Raw genomic sequence first — 21,517 nt, forward strand, 5'->3', positions numbered from 1 at the left:
TATTTGTTGGATTTTTACACACTTCTTCATCATATGGTCAGGTGAATGGTTGGTTTCAACAAATAAAGTAAAGCTCATTGCAACTGTAAAAATGGATTTCAAGTCTGGAACCCATTATCAACCGAAATTCCTAAAAAAAAACTAATTATATGCTTTCTGTTGTCTTTACGTTCAGTAAATATTTCTGCCGTGTGCCAGCATGAGCTCAAGACTCACCTGAAGGAGAGTCTCCAGCGTGTGTATGAGGGAATCGCTGAAGCAGGTCAGCCATCACAGCTCAATCTGATCTACACAGAGCTCTTTGTCACAGAGGGAGTCAATGGAGAGGTCAACAAGGAACATGAGGTCAGAATGATTGAAAAAGCTTTCCGGAAGTCAGTAAAGGGTGAAAAACCAATCAAATGTGATGACATTTTTAAACCCTTACCTGGAAATGATCATCCAATCAGAACAATAATGACAATTGGAGTGGCAGGCATTGGTAAAACCTTCTTAACACACAAGTACACACTGGACTGGGCAGAAGGCAAAGGCAACAACGACATAGACTTCATATTTCACTTCACTTTCAGAGAGCTAAATTTACTGAGAAAGAAAGAGTTTAGCTTGGTGGAGCTTCTTCATCACCTATTCATTGAAACTAAAAGAGCAGGAATCTGCAGCTACGACCTATACAACATTCTCTTCATCTTGGATGGTCTGGATGAGTGGCGACTTCCTCTGGACTTCCAGAACGAAATCTGTACCGATGTCACCAAGTCGTCCTCGCTTGGTGTGCTGCTGACAAACCTCATCCAAGGCAACCTGGTTCCCACCGCCCGCATCTGGATAACCACGCGCCCTGGGGCAGCCAATCAGATCCCTGCTGTCTGTGTTGACAGGGTGATAGAGGTGAGAGGGTTCACCAACCCAAAAAAGGAGGAGTACTTCAGGAAAAGATTCAGAGAGGGGACACTGGCCAGCACAATCATCTCCCATGTCAAGACAACACGAAGCCTCCACATCATGTGTCACATCCCACTTTTCTGCTGGATCACTGCTTCAGTTCTGGAGCACATCTTGACCACATGCAAGAGAAGAGAAGCGATGCCAAAGACCCTGACTGGGATGTACATCCTCTTCCTGAGGGTTCAGTCCATACGGATGGGCAGGAAGTATCATGGAAGAGCTGAAACAGATCCACCCTGGACACCAGAGAGTAGGCAGATCATTTTGTCTCTGGGGAAATTGGCTTTTAACCAGCTGGAGAAAGGCAACCTGATCTTCTACGAGGCAGATCTGGCAAAGTGTGGCATTGATATCAAAGCCGCCTCACTGTACTCAGGAATGTTCACCGAGATCTTTAAGGAGGAGTGTGGACTGTACAACGAGAAGGTCTTCTGCTTTGTCCATCCGAGCATTCAGGAGTTTCTGGCGGCGGTTCATGTCTTTCATTCCATCATCAGCTCTGGTATAAATCAGTTTACAGGATCTTCTGAACTTAGCAAGAAATATGGGGTCCAACTCCTATACCAGAGTGCTCTGGACAAGGCCTCAGAGAGTGAGAACGGACACCTGGACTTGTTCCTCCGCTTCCTCCTGGGCCTCTCTCTGGAGGAAAATCTGATTCTCCTACAAGGCCTGCTGGATCACATAGAAAGTAGCCCACAGAGCAATCAGGAAACAGTTGTGTACATCAAGAGGAAAATAAGTGACAATCCCTCTCCAGAGAGATGTATCAACCTGTTCCACTGTCTGAATGAGCTGAACGACCAATCTCTAGTGGAGGAGATCCAACAATACCTGGCATCAGGAAGACTCTCCAGAACTACTCTCTCCCCTGCTCAGTGGTCAGCTCTGGGCTTCATCTTACTATCATCAGAAGAGGGGCTGGACGTGTTTGACCTGAAGAAATACACTGCTTCAGAGGAGGGTCTTCTGAGACTGCTGCCAGTGGTCAAAGCCTCCAAAACATCTTTGTATGTCCACAGACAATGTATTGTATAACATGCTCCAAAATACATAAATATCAACAAACAATAGCAATAACGATACTGGAAATCTGTTGTTTTAAGGCTGATCGACTGTAATCTGTCAGAGGGATGCTGTGAAGCTCTGGCCTCAGTTCTCAACTCCTCTAGTCTGAGAAAGCTGGACCTTAGTGCCAATGATCTTCAGGATTCAGGAGTGAGCCTGCTTTCTGCTGGACTGGGGAGTCCACAATGTAGACTGAAAACTCTCAGGTCAGTTTTTCTCAATGAACAAAGTTCTAAATAGAAATATACACAGTGTGTGTATATATATATATATTTTTCTTTAATTATGTTAATAATTTTTACTTATTTTAATAATCTACTTCCCCTTACTTTAGATAAACGTAAATCAATTATTCCAAAAAAGTGTTGAGGTTTTACACCAGGATTTTTCGATGAGCAAAGAATTGCATTTCAAGGCCCATGATATTTAATAGATTAATTCAAATATTTTAGTCCAATATCATCATTGAATAGTTTCCTCTTCAATTTGAATCCTGAGATATAATTGTATTTTAACATCATTATAAACACAATATAATCTGTATTCTTATACTTTATTATGTTACTGAGTTCCCTGTAGGTTGTACAGTATAACCATAGCTTCTTCTTAAAATAGTAGATTTTTAGCTGCAGTTTAAGTGGAATATTGTTTGATATTTAAATTGGACATCTATTGTTTATCTTTTATTTTGACACTCAATGTGTCGACATTTTGTTATTAGATGTATTGAATTCAATTCTATGTAAGTCATTTTTTAAAAATCTTTTGTTTTAAGGCTGAATGGCTGTCATCTATCAGAGAGATGCTGTAGAGCTCTGGCCTCAGTTCTCAGCTCCAACTCCTCTAGTCTGAGAGAGCTGGACCTGAGTAACAATGATCTGAAGGATTCAGGAGTAATGCTGCTCTCTGCTGGACTGGGGAGTCCACACTGTACACTGGAAACTCTCAGGTCAGTTTTAGTCAATGAGAAAAGAGTTATGTAAGTATATTCTTAATCAGTTGGTTAATACATTCTCATTTATGATCCCCAACAACAATTTGAAGTAATCTTAAAAATAATGACGTCATATCTAGTATACAATAATATTTTTCATGTAAAATCCAATCTAGACAAACCTAGAGTATGATACATTTAAATACAATTCTAAAACATTCCTACGACACACAACTACCTGCCAGCACATTCCTTTTACAGTATTGATGTTTAAAAATTATTTGTTTTTCTAAAATGTTTTAAAATATGTTTATGTTATTTTTAGGCTGATCGGCTGTAATCTGTCAGAGAGATGCTGTGAATCTCTGGCCTCAGTTCTCAGGTCTGAGTCCTCTAGTTTGAGAGAGCTGGACCTGAGTACCAATGATCTGCAGGATTCAGGAGTGAAGCTGCTCTCTGATGGACTGGGGAGTCCACACTGTACACTGGAAACTCTCAGGTCAGTTTCACCCAACAGATCAGGTCTTTGTTAATCTTGTATGTGTGATTTTGTGCATATCCAGTGATTTTAATTATTGTCTAAAAGCGTGTGTGTGTGTGTGTGTGTGTGTGTGTGTGTGTGTGTGTGTGTGTAGGTTGTCTGGCTGCCTGCTCACAAAGGAAGGCTGTGCTTCTCTGGCCTCAGCTCTAAGCTCCAACCCCTCCCATCTGAGAGAGCTGGACCTGAGCTACAATCACCCAGGAGACTCTGGAGCTACGCTGCTCTCTGCTGGACTGGAGGGTCCCCACTGGAAACTGGACACCCTCAGGTAGGGGAGTTCACCTTTCTAATCAAGAGAACACATTGGCAAATATCAATGGGCTATCCCTAGCAATTTTTAATTGACTGCTTTTAAAGACACCATGCTGGTCTGACTGTGTTTTCCCCCCAGTGTTGACCACGGCGAGGTTTCGAGGCTGGAATCAGGTTTGAGGAAGTGTAAGAGTCCAGTGTTTAATTTTATTCAACACAACACACTGACTAGTCAGATAGAAAGTCCATCCACATAGCATAGGGGAGGTCCATTCATTGAGATCCTACTGGGACATGAGATGACGGATAGATGACGGTTGACGTCATCTATCTCCATCTAACTGATAAATGTCCAGCCTACCTGTTGTTGAATCCACAATCAATCCACGAAACATGGATACATCGCTTCTTAATCATGTTTAGGACTGCGACTAATTAGATAATTGACATTTTGATGTGTTTGAAAAGTCATCAAATATTAGTAATTTTCCAGCATCATTATACTTTGTGTTTCTGTTCTGGATTACTCAGTCCCCTTATTGCCTCTTGTTCTACCCCACAGACGCCTCTGACTTCACTCTGGACCCAAACACAGCCCACCCTGAACTCTCTCTCTCTGAGGACCAAAGAAAGGTGACCAACGTTGAAGTGCCGGAGGGGTGTTATGTCTCCAGACAGGTGTTGTGTGGACAGCGTCTGAATGGCCGCTGTTACTGGGAGGTAGAGTGGAAAGGGGAGGTTTATATCGGAGTGGCGTACAGAAGAATAACAAATCAAGGACAGTGTGATGAGACTTGTCTTGGATATAACGACCAGTCCTGGAGTCTTTATTGTTTTGCTGATCGGTTCTCTGCCTGGTACAACAGTACAAGGACAAGGATAAGTGTCCACTGCTTTAATTCTAACAGAGTAGGAGTATATGTGGACCGGCCTGCTGGCACCCTGTCCTTTTACAGTGTGTCCCCAGGTGTAGGAGGGTCCTCAGACACACTGACGCACATTCACACCTTCAAGTCCACATTCACTCATGGCAACCTCTTTCCTGGGTTTGGGTTGAACCGCTATGGTTCCTCAGTGTCCCTATGTCGGCTCTAGTTAGCCCACACACACACAGACACCCACTCACCCACTCACTCACTCACTCACTCTTTGTTAAATCTTATTATATAGAATTATTTCAGTTACGGACATTTATTTTCATATAGTGATCATTGAGCTATATTCATCAATCTAATTCAAAAGTTGTTGCATTTTCTTTGCTATCAAACTGCTACTTTTTTTTATGATTTGAGGCAATGTAAGAAATGTGTTGAATTTTTTGCACTCAAATGAACATTAATTAAACCTGTTTTAATTGTTAGATAAAAAAAACTGACATTTGCTATTCAAACATTTCAATGAAGTACACAGTAGCGACCCACGGGGCTGTGACGTCATATTGGCTAGCGCGGAAAGGGTCTTTTAGAGTTTTGTGTTTAGGGGATTGTACTGCGTCAAGTGTTCTGATTGTTTTGTTGTTTCGGTTCATGGTTCCGTGACACAGACCGTTGTAAACTGACTGACGATGTAGGACCTTTGTTCAAATGTATATTCTGTGTTTAAAGTGGGTGTGTATCAAAATAAAAGTAACCCCCGGGGGTAATGCGTTGTATGTACTGTACTTTAAATAACCCTCTGGCTCGAGTTCGTTCGCTCCTCGTCGTAGCTTGCCACAATATGTAACATTTCTGCATTTAAATATCTAAAAAAAATAACTAGGCCAATGTTTTTATTTTTTTTTGTACATTATGTCAGAAGATAATTCATCAAATAAATTGGTCTAGTTATTTTTAAATGTTTTAATGCAGAAATGTTACAATTGTTTCCAACAATGTTCAAACCAAGAGGAATTCGTTATTGCATTCATGGTTATGGTCCATTTGTTCGCATCTCCATGGGGTCATAATCCCATCCCAATACCCCCTCACTACCAGGGAAACGAATGCAATCAGACATCCAGTAGAGACAGGTAATTTATTGATATATTTCAATAGCGATCTAGTTTACTTCTTTAACAAGTGGTTCATGCCAGCCACCAAGCCAATGGAGTGGACCCACCGATACTCTACCTATGTTTTGATTGTTTTGATTGACTGACCCCTAGCGGCAGAAATGACATTTCATACCTTTGAACAACTAGATTATAATTTTGGTTTATCCTTTCAGCGCTTTTTATCCATTTCACAAAGTGAGATGTCTAAATTGTAGATCTATATATAGCATACATTTTTTGCCGATTAATGGAAACGCCATCAGAAGAGCACAGTTAATGAAATAAAGAATCGGTAAATCAGACAGTCCATCTTAAAGCGTGTACGGTATTCTGCGTCTAAACCTGAAACGACCACCACAGAGTCTCCACTTTAATCTTTCTTTGGCTCAATGAAACGTCGGAGGTCAGAGGTTGGCCACCCCCCTGGCCCCCCGAGTCAGATAAAAAAAAAAATATATATGTATATAATTACATTTAAAAAAAATTAAATTAAAAAATCCCGAACGGAAACAGTCTAAAGAAAGCTGAAATATATATATACTATTATTTTGATCTAACTTTGACAATAAATATTGACTTTGGAGTCCCCCCTCCCCTCCCCGTTGACAATGGAGTCTCTCCCCCCCCATCCCAGTAATAATGTCCTGGCTACGCCCCTGTCTGTCCCTAAAAGTTAAAATCCACCATCCCCCCTGGCTTTTTTTTTCCAACTCGACCACTGGGTACACTGGCATAATTTACCTTATGATGACATCATGAAAGTCAATGAGGGGTCCATAGTGAGACCCCAGCAAATTAACTGAATTCCCAACCACAGCACAGGTCCTGCAGCGATCAGGGCTGGAGTCCATGAAGCTCTCCTGTTCTGGGAAAATCTCAAACACCTTCAGTTCGGCCATTCTGTAGCTGAGAAAGGGCTTATTGCCAGATTGCAAGATCTGATGTGAAGAAAACCGGATGATTAATGATCTTCCTTTACTGTTGTGCGAATGGGTAGAAGTTTGAGTCATTGAGTATTGATATATTTTATGTCGATTTTGAATCTAGGATCACTTGCTTGTTCTTGTTAGCCCCTAACATTGTTTTTTGGATATATTTACCTTCCACCATCTGAAATCATGCTCTGAGAGAGCATTGTTATGCGTCAAAAAGGGATTGAGAGACGAATTGAAGCGTTTCGTAAACCATGGATCATCATCATCTGTAACACATCTATTGCACGCGCACGGAGGCAAGCCCTCAAGCTGGAACCGGTGCCACATCTTAGAAATCCACAAATGTTTGTTGCTTGTAGTAATTTCAAGTAGCACAAGGATGCACATCATCCCAGTTATGAATAGGATAGTGTATTTTCCTCGTCTGTGGCTTGCCATTTTGAGAATGGGATGATTCAATCTGTGAAAAATGGACATTTAAATGTGGAGATTTCAATAAATACTCTTAAAGTATTGATTGACTCAGATCTACAAGAAGTGATGGATATAGTCGTTGAGAGGTCATTAAAAGATTAAAAAAAACACTTTACCAGGGTTAGGGGGACTGGTGGATCGCTCCTCTGCTCTCTGGAGTCTCTTTTCTTGGGTGCTGTCCTTCCCTCCCTAGCTGCAGATACATCTCTCTAGGACAGCCCCATTTTATATTTGTTTTAAAACAGGTTTTAAAAGTAGCTTGCAATGAGGCTAATGTGTTATTTGTTTCTTGTTTCAAAGAACTGGTTCTGCCACATACTGTGGGCAAACATTTCACCCAGGTTCCCTCATCCTTTAACCTCCCCTCCCTTATCCATCAACAAACATGACAACCAGTTTTCGAACCCCATCCTTCTAACCTGGCCTCAGTTACCACTTCCCCTTGGCCGATTCCCTTGTCCATTCCTTTCACAACATCCTCAAACCATTAGGTGGTCTCGACCTCATCATCCTATTATATTGTGCAAGGAATATTAGCCCATAGTGGTGGCACCTGGGCCACCGCTCCCCATAAGCAGAGTACGCAGAGCGCGTAGGGCCCCAAGTACCTGGCAGGGGCCCCCAAAATTAAGGTTGCTCAAAATGTCATGATAATTATTACATTATAAAAAATCTATAAATTAGTTATGAATAGGCCCACGTGTGTGTGTTGTGGGGGGGGGGGGGGGGGACATATTGGATGAAGCCAGGATAGAGAACCTTTACCTGGGTGCATGAGGAGCTCAGATTAAACCTCTGCAAGTGGCATTACATTGACATACAATTCACAACTAGAGAACATTTGTAAAAGGTCAACGCTATGTGGTAACTGGCAAAACCATGAACATCACTTAATACCCACCAAACCCTGATTCGCTTTGACTGTGGATTTCACCCGTCTGTATGTCCTGTGAAAAAGACAAAAACAAAACAATTACATTGGAGTTGGTACAGGAGAAAGGTTCTTTCCTTGAAATATTGTGTCAAATTCTGTTGAAAGTACATAGAACTAGAATCATGCAACAATAATGGAAACCACAGATGATAGTGTATCGGTGTGGTTCAGCCTTCATGTGATCATGAGCAAAATGTTTAGAAAGTAAAAAATAATAATTGTTAACAATAACCAACACATTTGGGGCCTTTCCTTCAGAATAATTCACTTTGCTTCACAGGATTGTTTCTGTTAATGGAAATGGTCAAAATGTGGCCTGGAATGGGATGGTTCCTAAACAAAGACTTGTAAAGTTGATTCAACTTGAAATGATCGTCGTTTCTAAGAATCAGACATTGCTAAGCACTTCTTAAGTCATTTAAACATATGTTGTTTGGTTTATCGTATGTTGTGTTGACTTACATTGTCAGAGATTTTTTGATGAAAGCGCTGACTAGCCACTCAAGGTCCCCTATTTTGAAGGGAAATAGCATGAGATGTGTGTGGTCATCCAAATCCACAGCGCTCTCTGGGTACATGATGTGGACAGTCGTTTTGTTCCCCACATCCCCGTCGTAGCCCACAGTACGAGCTGTATTGAACCTAGATTGTACAATCAAGGGAAATAACATCAGTATCATTCATATTTTAGGGACTTTATGTAGTTATAGGCCTAAATCTCTTTGTTGTTTTACATTCATGGTTCAATTCAATTTTATTTGTATAGCCCTTAATCACCATTACAGTCTCAAAGGGCTTAACAAGTCAAATATTTATGACACCCCCCTTTACCCAAGCCCCCACAAGGGCAAGAAAAAACTCCCTTGAAATTAGCAAGGAAGAAATCTTGAGAAGAAACGCATAGTGGGGGATCCTTCTTCCATGGATGGTCAGGAGTGCAATGGGTGCCATAATTGACATACAGGTAAATACATGCACAAAAATGGTGATGTGGTGCTGGCCGGTTGACCATGAGGAGAGTCCAGGCATCCAGTCCAGTCACCGCAACATGCTAGAACAGACAGAATAGTGAATTAGAACGGAACAGTACATAGCGGGAATGTATACTGCATTAACAAAACACAAACAACCAGAGTGGTCTTCACTTCGCATTTTCACAATCGTTTTCACAATCCTATGTTCCAAATGCAAGATCGTAGAGGTGCGTTTTGAGCTTTCCTTTGAATAGCTCCACAGAGTCAGCTTCCCTGATCACTTGTGGCAGCCTATTCCATAGGAAGGGGGCTCGATAGGCAAACGCTCTCAGTCCGGCCGATTTCTTTTTAACCTTCGGCAGTGAAAGAAGCCCAGCTCCCGAAGACCGGAGGGACCGAGAAGGACTATAAGGAATGATCAGGTCCTTCAGGTAGGATGGAGAAGATCCATGCACGGCTTTATAGGTTAGCAGTAGCACCTTAAAGTCCGATCTGAAAGTTATTAGTAGCCAGTGCAGAGAGGCGAGAATAGGTGTGATATGATCAAACCTTCTCGTTCTGGTCAGCAGTCTAGCTGCAGCATTCTGTACAAGCTGTAGACTTTTTGTGGTAGATTTTGGTAGTCCCGAGAACAGTGCATTGCAATAATCCAGTCTTGATGAAACAAACGCATGAATCAGTGTCTCTGCATCCGCTGCAGATAACATTGGTCTGATTCTTGCAATGTTTCTCAGATGGAAAAAGGCAATTCTAGTTATGCTTCTAACATGTTGGTTGAAGCACAGTTGAGGGTCGAACAGGACCCCAAGATTCTTGACTGATGCACTCTGTAGGATGGCGAGTCCATCCAACCACAGTGAGACATCCTCAAACTCTCTCTGGTCCCGCTTCGAGCCGATAATTATCAGCTCTGTCTTCCCAGTGTTAAGCTGGAGGAAGTTTTGTGACATCCAGCCCCTCACCGCAGCTAGACAGGACTCAACCCTCTGGATCTGGGGCGAGTTCCCTGAATCCACTGGAATGAAGAGCTGGGTGTCATCCGCGTAGCAGTGGAAACTAATTCCGAAGCTGCGGATAACGTCGCCCAAGGGAAGCATGTAGATTGCAAAAAGTAATGGGCCAAGGACCAACCCTTGTGGTAAGCCAAAGCGTAGTTTGCAGTGTTTTGATTCTGAACCCTCATGGAGCACAAATTGGGTTCTATCTGTGAGGTACGATTCAAGCCAACCAAGAGCCGTACCCCCGAAACCAACATAGTGCTCAAGACGGTGAAGAAGAATGCTATGGTCGATCGTGTCGAACGCAGCACTCAGGTCCAGCAGCACAAGCATTGAGCTTGTATTTTTATCCAAGGCAAGAAGGATGTCATTTACAACTCTTGTAACAGCAGTTTCAGTTGAGGGGAAATTCCTGAACCCTGACTGGAAAGGTTCGAAGAGATTGTTCCTCGTCAGATAATCGACGATTTGCTTTGCTACAATCCTTTCCTGTACCTTGGACAGGAAGGTCAGGTTCGATATAGGCCGATAGTTCCTGACTAAGTCAGGGTCTAGGCCAGGCTTTTTGAGTAGCGGTTTTATCACCGCAGCCTTGAAATTGGAGGGAACAATTCCTGTTGAAAGCGAAAGATTCATAAGTGAGAGGATAGTAGGCCCCACAGTTGGAAGAAGTTCTTTAAGAACCTTGGAAGGGAGAGGATCCAACATACAAGTTGTTGGTTTCGATGCCTTTATCACCTTTTCAAGTTCCACCAGAGGAATTGCCTTGAACTCCAAGAAAGTTGCGTCAGAATTCCCCATCCTACTAGGCAGGACCCCATCCTGCCCCACAGGATGTGTAGGACAAGCTGCACGGCAAGCATCAATTTCCTCTCTAATCGATTGACTCTTATTCACAAAGAAATCCATGAATTCACCTGCCATGATGGAAGAACTTACTGTCTCAGTCTGATTCTGAGTCAGACTCTTCACCGTGTCAAAAAGAAACTTGGGATTGTTTCTATTCAAGTTGATGATACGGGAAAAGTAGGCGTTCCTGGCAGTAGTCAGCGCACCCTTATAGGTGAGCAGACTGTTGTGCCATTCAAGATGAAAGACCTCAAGTTTAGTCGAGCGCCATTTGCGTTCAAGGATTCTGCAGCTTCGCTTCATAGTGCGCGTTTCTGCATTAAACCAGGGAGCTGGTTTTTTCAATGATCGTTTTTTAATTACGAGCGGGGCAACTGAATCAATGGCAGCAGACAGGGCAGCGTTTGTGTCATCAGTAAGGCAGTCCACAGAACCCCTATAGTTACAAAGAGGAGCAAGTGAACGGGGTAACTTATCTGCCATCGCTGTAATGGTTGCAGGTGTGATGCGGCGACAGCTGAAAGTAGCCTGCTGATCGTTGCAGGTGCAGGATACCACCACCTGGAAAGTGAGCAAATAATGGTCTGATAAAGCTGAGGTGTAGGGAGAGACCACTAGCTGTGAGATGTCTACACCGCGGGTCAAAACGAGGTCCAGCGTGTTTCCACCGATGTGGGTTGGGTGCTGGACGAGCTGTTTGAAGCCAAGCGTATCTGTAATGGACAGAAAAGCCCTTGCGAGGGCATCAGATGGGTTATTCACATGAATGTTGAAATCCCCAATGAGCAAAATATTGTCTGAATATGTAGCCAGATCAGCTGCAAAGTCAGAAAACTCATCAACAAAAAGTGAATACGGTCCTGGGGGACGGTATACTATAGCTGAAACGAAAGAGTCTGGAACTCGTTTCGCTTGTCAGGGAGCTGAGGAGCAGAACGCAAGCACCTCAAAGGATCTGATTGTATATCTATTCTTTGGCTTTAAGTTAAGCTTAGAATTAGATATCAGGGCTACTCCACCACCTTTCTTAATTTCTCTAGATACTTGAGCGCTGACGTAATTGGGGGGAGTAGCTTCGTTTAGGGCTAGAAACTCATCTGGTTTTAACCAGGTTTCACAAAGGCCCAGTATGTCGATCTTATTATCAACAATTAGATCATGGACCAAGAGCGCCTTAGATGAAAGCGACCTTATATTCATGAACCCTATTCTGAGTGCTTCCATTTTATTATTTTCAGAGGGAGTCCGATTAACACTCAGCTCTGAAGCGATCAAGGGGATGGTGCGATTTCGACATACTGGTCGCAGCCCTTGCCTGCGGGTTTTACACCTCAAGACAGTGCGCGGCCGCACCACCGTACATATAGGAACAGCGTTATTTTCAGAGGGAGTCTGGTTAACACTCAACTCTGAAAAGATTGGTGCAATAGATACACCTTCCTGATAAACTGGATCAGCTAACCTGTTGCTAGCAGGTTTGCTAAGCTCCTGCAACCCAGCGTGCTGTGATTGGATGAGTCACGCCTGGATAAGACATCTGTCTATGTTTTTTGACATAATTGAGGCGCCTAACCCAGTAGGGTGTAGGCCGTCTCTCATGAGCACACCAGGGCGGCCCCACAAGGAGGGCCAGTTATCAATGAAACCAAAGCCCTGCTCCGAACTAAATCGTGCCAGCCAGCGATTTAGAGACAATAATCTACTATAGCGCTCATCATTACCCTTATCGGGTAGAGGGCCAGAGAGGATTAATCGATGCCGACACATCTTTCTGGCGAAGTCACAAAGCCTAGCTATGTTACTTTTTGTGACCTCAGTTTGTCTCGTCCTAGCATCGTTGGTGCCGACATGAACTACAATGTTGTCGAAAGTAGTGTCGGTGTTTGCCAGCACCCTAAGATTAGCTTCAATGTCGGGAGCCCTGGCCCCGGGTAGGCAAATCATTTTTGCTGGCGAGTGTAGTCTAACTTTACGTGTAACAGAGTCGCCTATGACTAGCGTTTTTACCCCCGAAAAGGACTTGCGAGGCAGGCTACTGACAGCACTCTGCCTCGCAGGTGGTGCTGCCGACAGAATTGCCTTGACGGAGTCGCTGCTAACGATAGCGTTAGCTCTACGAGTCCGCCTGGCGGGTCTCTTCTCTGTACTTTCTGGAGCATCTGTCTTCTTTATGCTCGCCACCCTTTCATCCTCCAACTGACATATAAGTTTCTCTAACAGAGCAATCTTATTTATGAGAAAGGCGGAACAAGAGCAACCGGAATCCATGCTTACCGTGGTTGATGCAGACGGAGCTCCAGCGGGGGAAACAGCGAATACAATACAGAGTATGCAGAACAGGTCGTAGATATAAATGCCGGAAAATAGATACAAACCAAGATACAAAGCGAGGTAGCAGGTCGACACTAAGTGTCCTGCTAACCAAACCAAACAAACCAAGCCGGCTACCCGGAAGTTGCGTCTGCGGCGTCACACAGCGTCTGCGGCGTCACACAGCAGCCTTGGGTCAGCCTGTGGAGAGAGAGCACAGGTTAGAGAGAGAGATGAGCTACAATTAGCTCATCAATGGCGGCTAAGAATGACCTAGTCCAGGGGTCGGCAACCTTTTGTATCAAAAGAGCCATTTTGGCCCATCTCCCGCAAAAAAAAAATGTTTGGAGCCGCAAACTTTTTAATTCACCCCCTCCCTGTGACACTCTGTAAAAAAAAACATAGTTCGTTGCATTCATGAAATTATAAAACAACAAAGAGAAAGCTGTTGAAGAACATTTTATTGCTGTTCTAACAGGAAAACCTCAAACTCTTATGAAGAGGAGAAATAACTTTGAAATAAATCAAACATATAGAACGAGTATAATAAGTCTAAACATAAAGAACATAGTTCGTTGCATTCATGAAATTATAAAACAACAAAGAGAAAGCTGTTGAAGAACATTTGATTGCTGTTCTAACAGGAAAACCTCAAATTCTTATGAAGAGGAGAAATAACTTTGAAATAAATCAAACATATAGAACGAGTAGGCTATAATAAGTCTAAACATAAAGAACACCTAAACAGGTAAACATAGGTTTGTTGTCATCCTCTTGATTTTTCCTCGGCCACAGCAATAAACCATCGAATCTGAACAAAAATCAAAATAACACACCAGCTCAGTTTCTAAAATATATATTTTTTGGTGCAAAATAATAGCCTATTAAATTGTAGTGTCCTCACCTGTTTAATGTGATTTCTGTTTCTGAACATCACTGCTGAGCTTTTCTATGTCGGGGCTGTAGGACGTGACCTTCATCTTAACGCAGGATTGCAGGCTGACATCTGTGAGGCGTGAGCGATATTTTGATTTGACATAGTTCATGTTAGAAAATATTTGCTCGCATAAGTATGTGGATCCAAAGATGGACAGGACTCCAAAGGCATACTTCTTGATGTTGTGATAAGTTTCGGGAATTGCATTCCATGTCTCAAACACAAGTTTGTCGGGTTTGGGAAGGTTTTCTATTTCGCTCCATTTGTGTTCTCGAGCGAGAATAGCCTTCCGACGGGCGACGTCTTCGAGATCAGCTGTCAGACTTTTGAACTTGGACACCCATACCTCTTTGTCAGCTATGTCAGCCAGTTCAATTTCAAGATCGGGTTGACTCACGAAAGTGAATGCTGACATGTTCAGCATGGACGGGTCGATGTCCAGGGGTGTGACGGGGAAGGATAATGTGCTTTTTTCCTTTCTGAACTCACTGAATCTTTGTCCAAATGCAGTTTGCATTGCAATGATCGTGTGCTGCAAGTACTCACAATTGATGTTGTGTGACGTTTTGAACTCTCTCAGGGAGGGGAAGTGAGAGAACGTACCTTTCTCCACATCTCTGGCAAACACTGTCATCTTGCGCTCGAACGCCAAAACATACTCCAGCAGCTGAAGGGCAGTGCTTCCTTTTCCCTGGAGACTTCTGTTCAGCATGTTAAGGTGACCTGTCATATCCACCATGAAGTGCAGCTTTTCCAGCCAATCTGGGTGTTCCAGTTCTGGATAGGTGAGGCCCTTACTTTCCAGGAAAGTTTTCACTTGTTCCAGACAAGCCGCAAACCGTTTAAGCACTTCTCCCCTGGACAGCCACCGGACTTTGTTATGCAGCAGGAGATCCAAATATGCGCTGTCGACTTCATCTAACAATGAACAGAACTGTCGGTGGTTTAACCCTTTTGCCATTATTTTGTTGACTATCTGAATGACAAGGTCCATCACCTCTTTGCATTCGGGGGGAAATGTTTGAGCGCACAGTGCTTCTTGGTGCAGGATGCAGTGAAACGTCAGCAGCTCTCGACCCAGCGACTTCTGAAGTAAAGTAATAAACCCCTTCTGTGTTCCTCTCATACTAGGTGCCCCATCAGTAGCCACTGACACCATGTTGGTGGTATTTATTCCTTTGGCTTTTAAACAATTCACCACAGCCTCACAAATGTCCTCCCCCCGTGTTTGGCCTTTGAGCGGTATCAACTCAATAATTTCTTCCTGCGGCCCGTCAGAGTTCACGTATTTGCATAACAGCGCTAGTTGTTCAATGTAGTTCACATCACTGGACTCATCACAGGCGATGGAGAATGCTGGAGCTGAATTTATGTCGTTAATTTGTTGACTGGTGATGTTTTCTGACATCTTAATGGCCCTGTCCTTTACGGTTTTTGCAGAGAGAGGCATATCTTTAATTTTCTGAATAATTTCAGTTTTGTTTTTAAAGTCCGAGAATAGATGTTCTGATATTTTAATGAATGTCTCTTTCAAGTATTCTCCATCTGTGAATGGCTTTCCGCACCTGACGATCTCCTGAGCTGCCGCAAAACTAGCAGCAGTTGTTGAATTTGGAGACTTGATCCATTTCTTAAAAGTAATCTTACTCTGCTCACATTTCCGCAGCAGTTCCGAAATCGCTCTTTTCCTTTCATCTCCTGCTTGGTACTTTTCAGCAAATGCGGAGTGTTTGTTCTGGAAATGTCTTTCAACATTACATTTTTTGTTATTGGCTAATTTCTCGCCACATATCAAGCATATAGGTAAGCCTGCATCAGTAGTACTGAAAGCAAATGAATCTGTCCACGCTGAATTAAAATCTTGATTTTCCTCTGCCACTTTTCTTTTCTTGGATTTATCCATGGTAAGTTTACTCAATATTAGTCAGAGAGGGAGTTACATGGTTAAATCTTTAGCTGTCATGTGGCATCAGGGATAGCCTACAGTAGCCTACAGTAGACTACAGTAGCCAGTCAGCAGCGTCAACCGTTGACGTTCTACGTGATCGGTCATGGCCAGCAATGTAAACAAGGAATAGATAGCATAGCATAGCATAGCGATACAATAGTCAAGTAATGAAAAAACTGTAAGGACCTTTATTATCAAAATATAACGTACTGAAACTTTAATATTCAACACAGCTAAATAACTTTTTGACTACGAACTTTAATGCTGTAAACCCTTCTCGCTCAGTATTCGTTCGTGCAATTGGCTGTCAACGGTGGATGCTGCTGATTGGCGGCTCACTGGCATGTCCCGCCTCCTGCCAATGGCAGCATCTAGGCTACTTCCTGATGCCAGATGCCAGTTAAAGATTTAACTCCTACTGGGATTAGCCACCTGCAAATCAACGAAGCTTTGTCATTCACTCCCCCCCTCACGGTAGCGCTATTGCGCATCCATTGCGACCTCTCGTTTAGTTGACGATATATATAAAAATATATATATAATATTTTTTATTTTTTTAAATTTTTTTTTTTAAGAAAACTGCAGGGAGCCACGGCTGAGGGGCTAAAGTGCCGCATGCGGCTCCGGAGCCGCAGGTTGCCGACCCCTGACCTAGTCCAATGGACTTAATCTTCAATAAGAGACAAGCAGGAAATCTAGTCCGGCATCCACAGGGAGCAGGAAGGGTACACTGGCATAATTTGCCTTATGATGACATCATGAAAGTCAATGAGGGGTCCATAGCAGGGCCGCTGCTAAGCTTTTGGGTGCCCTAAGCTGGGCTGGTCAGGGTGCCCCCCCAAACACACACACACACAAAACCTTCAGAGTTTGCAATCAAACCGTTGCTATTTATTATAAGTTGACATTAAATATACTATGAACATGTATATATTAAGTAATATTTAAAACAAAAACAAAACAGCAACAACAGGAACACCATCAGTAATAAATACGTTATATATAAAACGTTCTTAACAGCAGCATTACAATATAATAAAACAATAACAACTGCAGGCTCCAAAGATGACTGAAAAATAATTATGAACTCAAATAAGGTTTAAAGGGAAGTCATCAAGTCATCATCAAAACAAAATATCAAAAAACAACTTTTTTTCACACTATTTTTACAGACAAACAGCTATATTTGGACAAAACAGTAGCTACATTTGAACATAACCAAAGTAGTTATTTACTTCACTACTGCGTAGTCATAAACAGACCTGGTTTTAAGGCAAGATTTTGAAATAATCCCTGGTTTTCACAAAAAAAAAGAGTGCAATATTGTCCTGCGGCTGCAGGAGGCTTCAGAAAGGTGCACGGCGACTTTTCCTGGCAGCAAAATCACTAATCAAGTCATCGTATGACACGTTATGTGCCACTTCTGCATTGATGCTGATGACAGCAAGGCCACTTAAGCGTTCTTGTGCCATTGTTGACCGTAGGTAGATTTTGATAAGTTTCAGTTTCGAAAAAATTCGCTCAGCAGAAGCAACGATGACTGGAAGAGTCAAAGAAATCCTTAAAGCAATCCAGAGGTTTGGATACACTTCTTGCAGGTTACTGTCATGAAGACTGGTCAGCATCTCCATGGCAGTCGTCTTTGATGGCAGTTGAGGGAGGTTGATCATCTCCTGCATCATCTCCAGTCCATCAACATCAGCTTCGCCTTTATCTGTGAGAGCCTTCTCCACATCGAGACAGTGTTTGCGCAGGTCCTCCTTGGATATCCCATGTACTTTTTGAAAGTCAAGTAACAGTCCAAATGTGTGTCTCACCTGGCTCAGGGTCTCAAACCGCTCCTGCAGCGACGTCAGAGCGGAGTCCACAACTCTGTTGAAAAATTCAACTTCAAGCCTCTTCTTTGCATCACTGAAGGGCTCGTCAGGAGCTTCGTAGCCGAACTGCCTTTTTGTGCTTCTCAACCGCTTCTGTTTGAGCTCGGGTTCGAGGTTAAGAGCCTCACACAGCTCCTTGGCAGTTGCTAGGCCTCAGCAAACCCAGACTGCCTGTATTTTGTAAGGGAGGCTTTAGCAGTCTCAATGAGCCCGGCTGCAACGTTAAGCTGCATTGATGATGACTGCAGCAGCTTGTTCACCTGGTTGGTGACTGAAAGAACTTCAGCCCAAACAATGGTGCAGATCAGAAATCTGAACAAGCCAACCTCTTCTGCCAGGCTTTGAGCCTCTGACCTTGCAACAGGTTCAGTGACAGCTTGTCTTGCTTCCAAGAGAGCTTCTCGGACTTCTTTAACTTGACTTCTGACAGCTATAACTAGCTATAATAGCTCCTTTGGATTTTTTCTTTATTAGAAAGGGATTTCAATTGGAGGTTTGGGTGAAATGCCCTTCCATCCACCCTTGGAAAAGAAAATTCTGCTGGAACTTTAAATGGTCTCTACATTTAGTTGTGGTGCGCGAATGCTGCTGAGGGAGGTAGCCTATTTGATTGATTCGCTGAATTGTCCAATCATGTGGTGATAACAAAAAAGTAAAGCGATACCATTGGCTTGGGGCGCAGGCTGGTGCGACCCGAGGGCGAATTTTCTTGCGCCAATGAAAAGCTGTCTGCTTGATTGACAGCAAAAAGTTAGCGAGCTTACATTGACTTCAACGTGGCCGGCGCCCATGACTTGGAGGAGGGCTTTATTTCGAATGACCATTAACTAGCCTAGACCAAATCATTGACGTTCAGATGCATTTAAATGGTTGCTGGCAGTGACAAGTATATCACACAAGTAAACGAGGATAAACGCTATGTATTTTTGTTGATTTATTTGCGTAATAATAGTTTATTAATAGTTGGCAGATATATTCAAGTGAATATTTCACGGAGGGGCGGCGCCCTAGCGCCCCCATTGACCCACCGCCACTGGTCTTAACTATTAGCTTCTGCTGCTGTGTAGTGTAACTGTCATGCTAGCATTACAATATCACTGAACGTTAGCAAAACAATTAGAGCTATAATACTCACACACTTACCAACAAGGGATGCACGGGTGTCATCTCTCAGCTTTTTCTTTTTCCGCTTTTCTGCGCCAGATTCCTGTTGTCTCTTACTTGTCATTATATATTCGCTGTTGCTGCCATTCAAAAGCAACTTCATATCACCGGCACCTGCTCTGTCTCCGATGCGAAAACACGAGAGCTTCGAAGGCTGTACCATTAGGGTCAGGGAAGGGGGGAGACTATTTTTATATATTAGGTAAAAACATGTAATTTGCCTAAATTAAGTGATATAGGTTATACAATTAAGAAAAAACTACGGTAGGCCTCTTCATAGCTTAGTTATATATTTTTGTAGTTTTTTAATAATTAATTATTAAATTATTATCATGAATTTTTTTTAGCAAGCTTAATTTTGGTAGCCCAGCCAGGTACTTGGTGCCCTACGCACTCTGCGTACTCTGCGTATAGGGAGCGGAGGGCCCGGTCCATAGTGAGACCCCAGCAAATTAACTGAATTCCCAACCACAGCACAGGTCCTTCAGCGATCAGGGCTGGAGTCCATGAAGCTCTCCTGTTGTGGGAAAATCTCAAACACCTTCAGTTCGGCCATTCTGTAGCTGAGGAAGGCCTTATTGCCAGATTGCAAGTTCTGATGTAAAGAGAAGAGGATAATTCATTATCGGTTGTAGGAGAAGTTTGCAATTGAGTATTGATATATTTGATGTGGATTTTGTGAATGTTTTTAATCCGGATTTACATGCTTGTTACCGTTACTATCTAACATTGCTTTATTGCATATCTTCACCTTCCACCATCTGAAATCACGCTCTGAGAGAGCGTTATCCTGCGTCAAAAAGGGATTGAGAGACGCGTTGAAGCGTTCCGTAAACCATGGATTGTCATCATGTATTGCACGCGCACGGACGCAAGCCCTCAAGCCGGAGCCAGTGCCCCAATTTAGGAATCCACAAATGTTTGTTTGTTGTAGTAATTTCAAGTAGCACAATGATGCACATTATCCAAACATGAATAGGATAATGTTTACTCTTCGTCTGCAGCTTGCCGTATTGAGAATGGGATGATTCAATCTGTGAAAGATGGACATTTAAATGTGGAGATGTCAATAAATACTCAAAGTATTCTTTCACTTTTTCACAATTTTGGATAGGTAAACACAACAAACTGGACACGTCTGAATTCCGACTAACCACATGAAGCCTATATGTCTGCAAGCCTAAACCCAGGCAAAAGCACAGTGTGAAATAATTTAAAAGTTTATAATTGCTTAACCAGTGTTTTGTCCATTATAATCTAGACATAAATGTAACGATCTCCAGAAGGAGGGAGATTCATTTGTGACCTAATAGGGCAACACATGTATTATTGTATTACTTTTTTACACCGCATTTCACACCTTTGAGCTGTGGTAACCTTGCGATGTTGATTTAGTGCATCATGCGACTTCCTTGTTGTCTCATTCAGTAATAAGGAACCGATTGAATTTCAAGCTGGTGTCCATTCATTCAAATCATCACAGACACGGCACCAGATCTGAGCCCTGAACCCATATGACATTAGTGACGTCCTGATGTACTGGGAAGTTGTGCAGTGATGGACAGACCACCCAAGCAGGCCCTCCCTAGCTCTGGCAGCAATCCCTATAAAAAGAGGCTGTACCCCACGCTCCAACAAGCTTAGGCCAGGCAGGAAATCTGGCTGACCTGTCTTGCGGAGGACAATATATATCATTTTTATACCATTTATAAAACCTGCTTGGTATATTTTCAGTTGGTCTCATTGACCTCCGTTGAGCCCTGCTGAGAGCTTGATGATGTCAACCAAAATTTTTAGACTTGAGACTAAACTCATTGTAAATGACCCATATAATTTTGTTTTATCATATTTTATATTATTGAGATTGGTTTATAGTGCCTTGGATATCACATTTGTTCATTCAAACTTGTATGGTGCCCTAAATGTGTTTCTGATTAATATTCATAGCGAATTTTACTTGCACCTTGTTGTGTGACCTTTATTTTGAAAGGCCACAGAGACGTTTACCTGCCGTCTCTCGGTGCGCGACTCAGACGGAAAGGAAGGTTTAAGAGGTGAACACGTTTGTTCATGCTTAGAACTGTTCACAAAACATATGAAGCATTGTTCATCCCTTTAATAGCACCTAGCTGGAAGGCGAACAGGTATGTGTGTTGATAAACTGTGGAATTAAGTTCTGTTACGTTTTGTTTTTGATATATGTGTAAGAGTATGCATTTTTGGAGTTAGCTAATGCTAGCTAGTGCTATTCACCTCGTGGTGGTAGCTAGCTGTGGGGAAAGCATGGTCATATTACGAGTGCATGATTGTGCCTTTTTATTTGCTTTCAGCTCTTACGGTGT

At 42.7% G+C, this 21,517-nt stretch overlaps 1 protein-coding gene and 1 pseudogene across 2 annotated transcripts; one reads left to right on the forward strand and one right to left on the reverse strand.

Moving 5' to 3' along the window:
- Nucleotides 1–456: 456 nt before the first annotated feature.
- LOC307071390 (NLR family CARD domain-containing protein 3-like) lies at nt 457–4,315 on the forward strand (the record flags this gene model as incomplete). Its single annotated transcript, XM_079730371.1, has 6 exons — nt 457–1,908; nt 2,080–2,222; nt 2,792–2,965; nt 3,276–3,449; nt 3,586–3,759; nt 4,306–4,315. The coding sequence occupies 6 exons, from the start codon at nt 457–459 to the stop codon at nt 4,313–4,315; spliced, it is 2,127 nt and encodes a 708-aa protein (XP_079586497.1).
- Nucleotides 4,316–6,473: 2,158 nt separating this feature from the next.
- On the reverse strand, nt 6,474–20,137 carry LOC307071391 (CMP-N-acetylneuraminate-beta-galactosamide-alpha-2,3-sialyltransferase 1-like; annotated as a pseudogene). Its single transcript, XR_013812796.1, has 7 exons — nt 19,927–20,137; nt 19,566–19,770; nt 8,581–8,767; nt 8,086–8,131; nt 7,301–7,949; nt 6,876–7,170; nt 6,474–6,713 (listed from the first exon to the last, which is right to left on the reverse strand). The product of XR_013812796.1 is annotated as a CMP-N-acetylneuraminate-beta-galactosamide-alpha-2,3-sialyltransferase 1-like (transcript).
- Nucleotides 20,138–21,517: the final 1,380 nt, after the last annotated feature.

The sequence above is a fragment of the Pollachius pollachius genome, assembly GCF_949987615.1.
Source record: "Pollachius pollachius genome assembly, chromosome: 2".
NCBI lineage: Eukaryota > Metazoa > Chordata > Actinopteri > Gadiformes > Gadidae > Pollachius > Pollachius pollachius.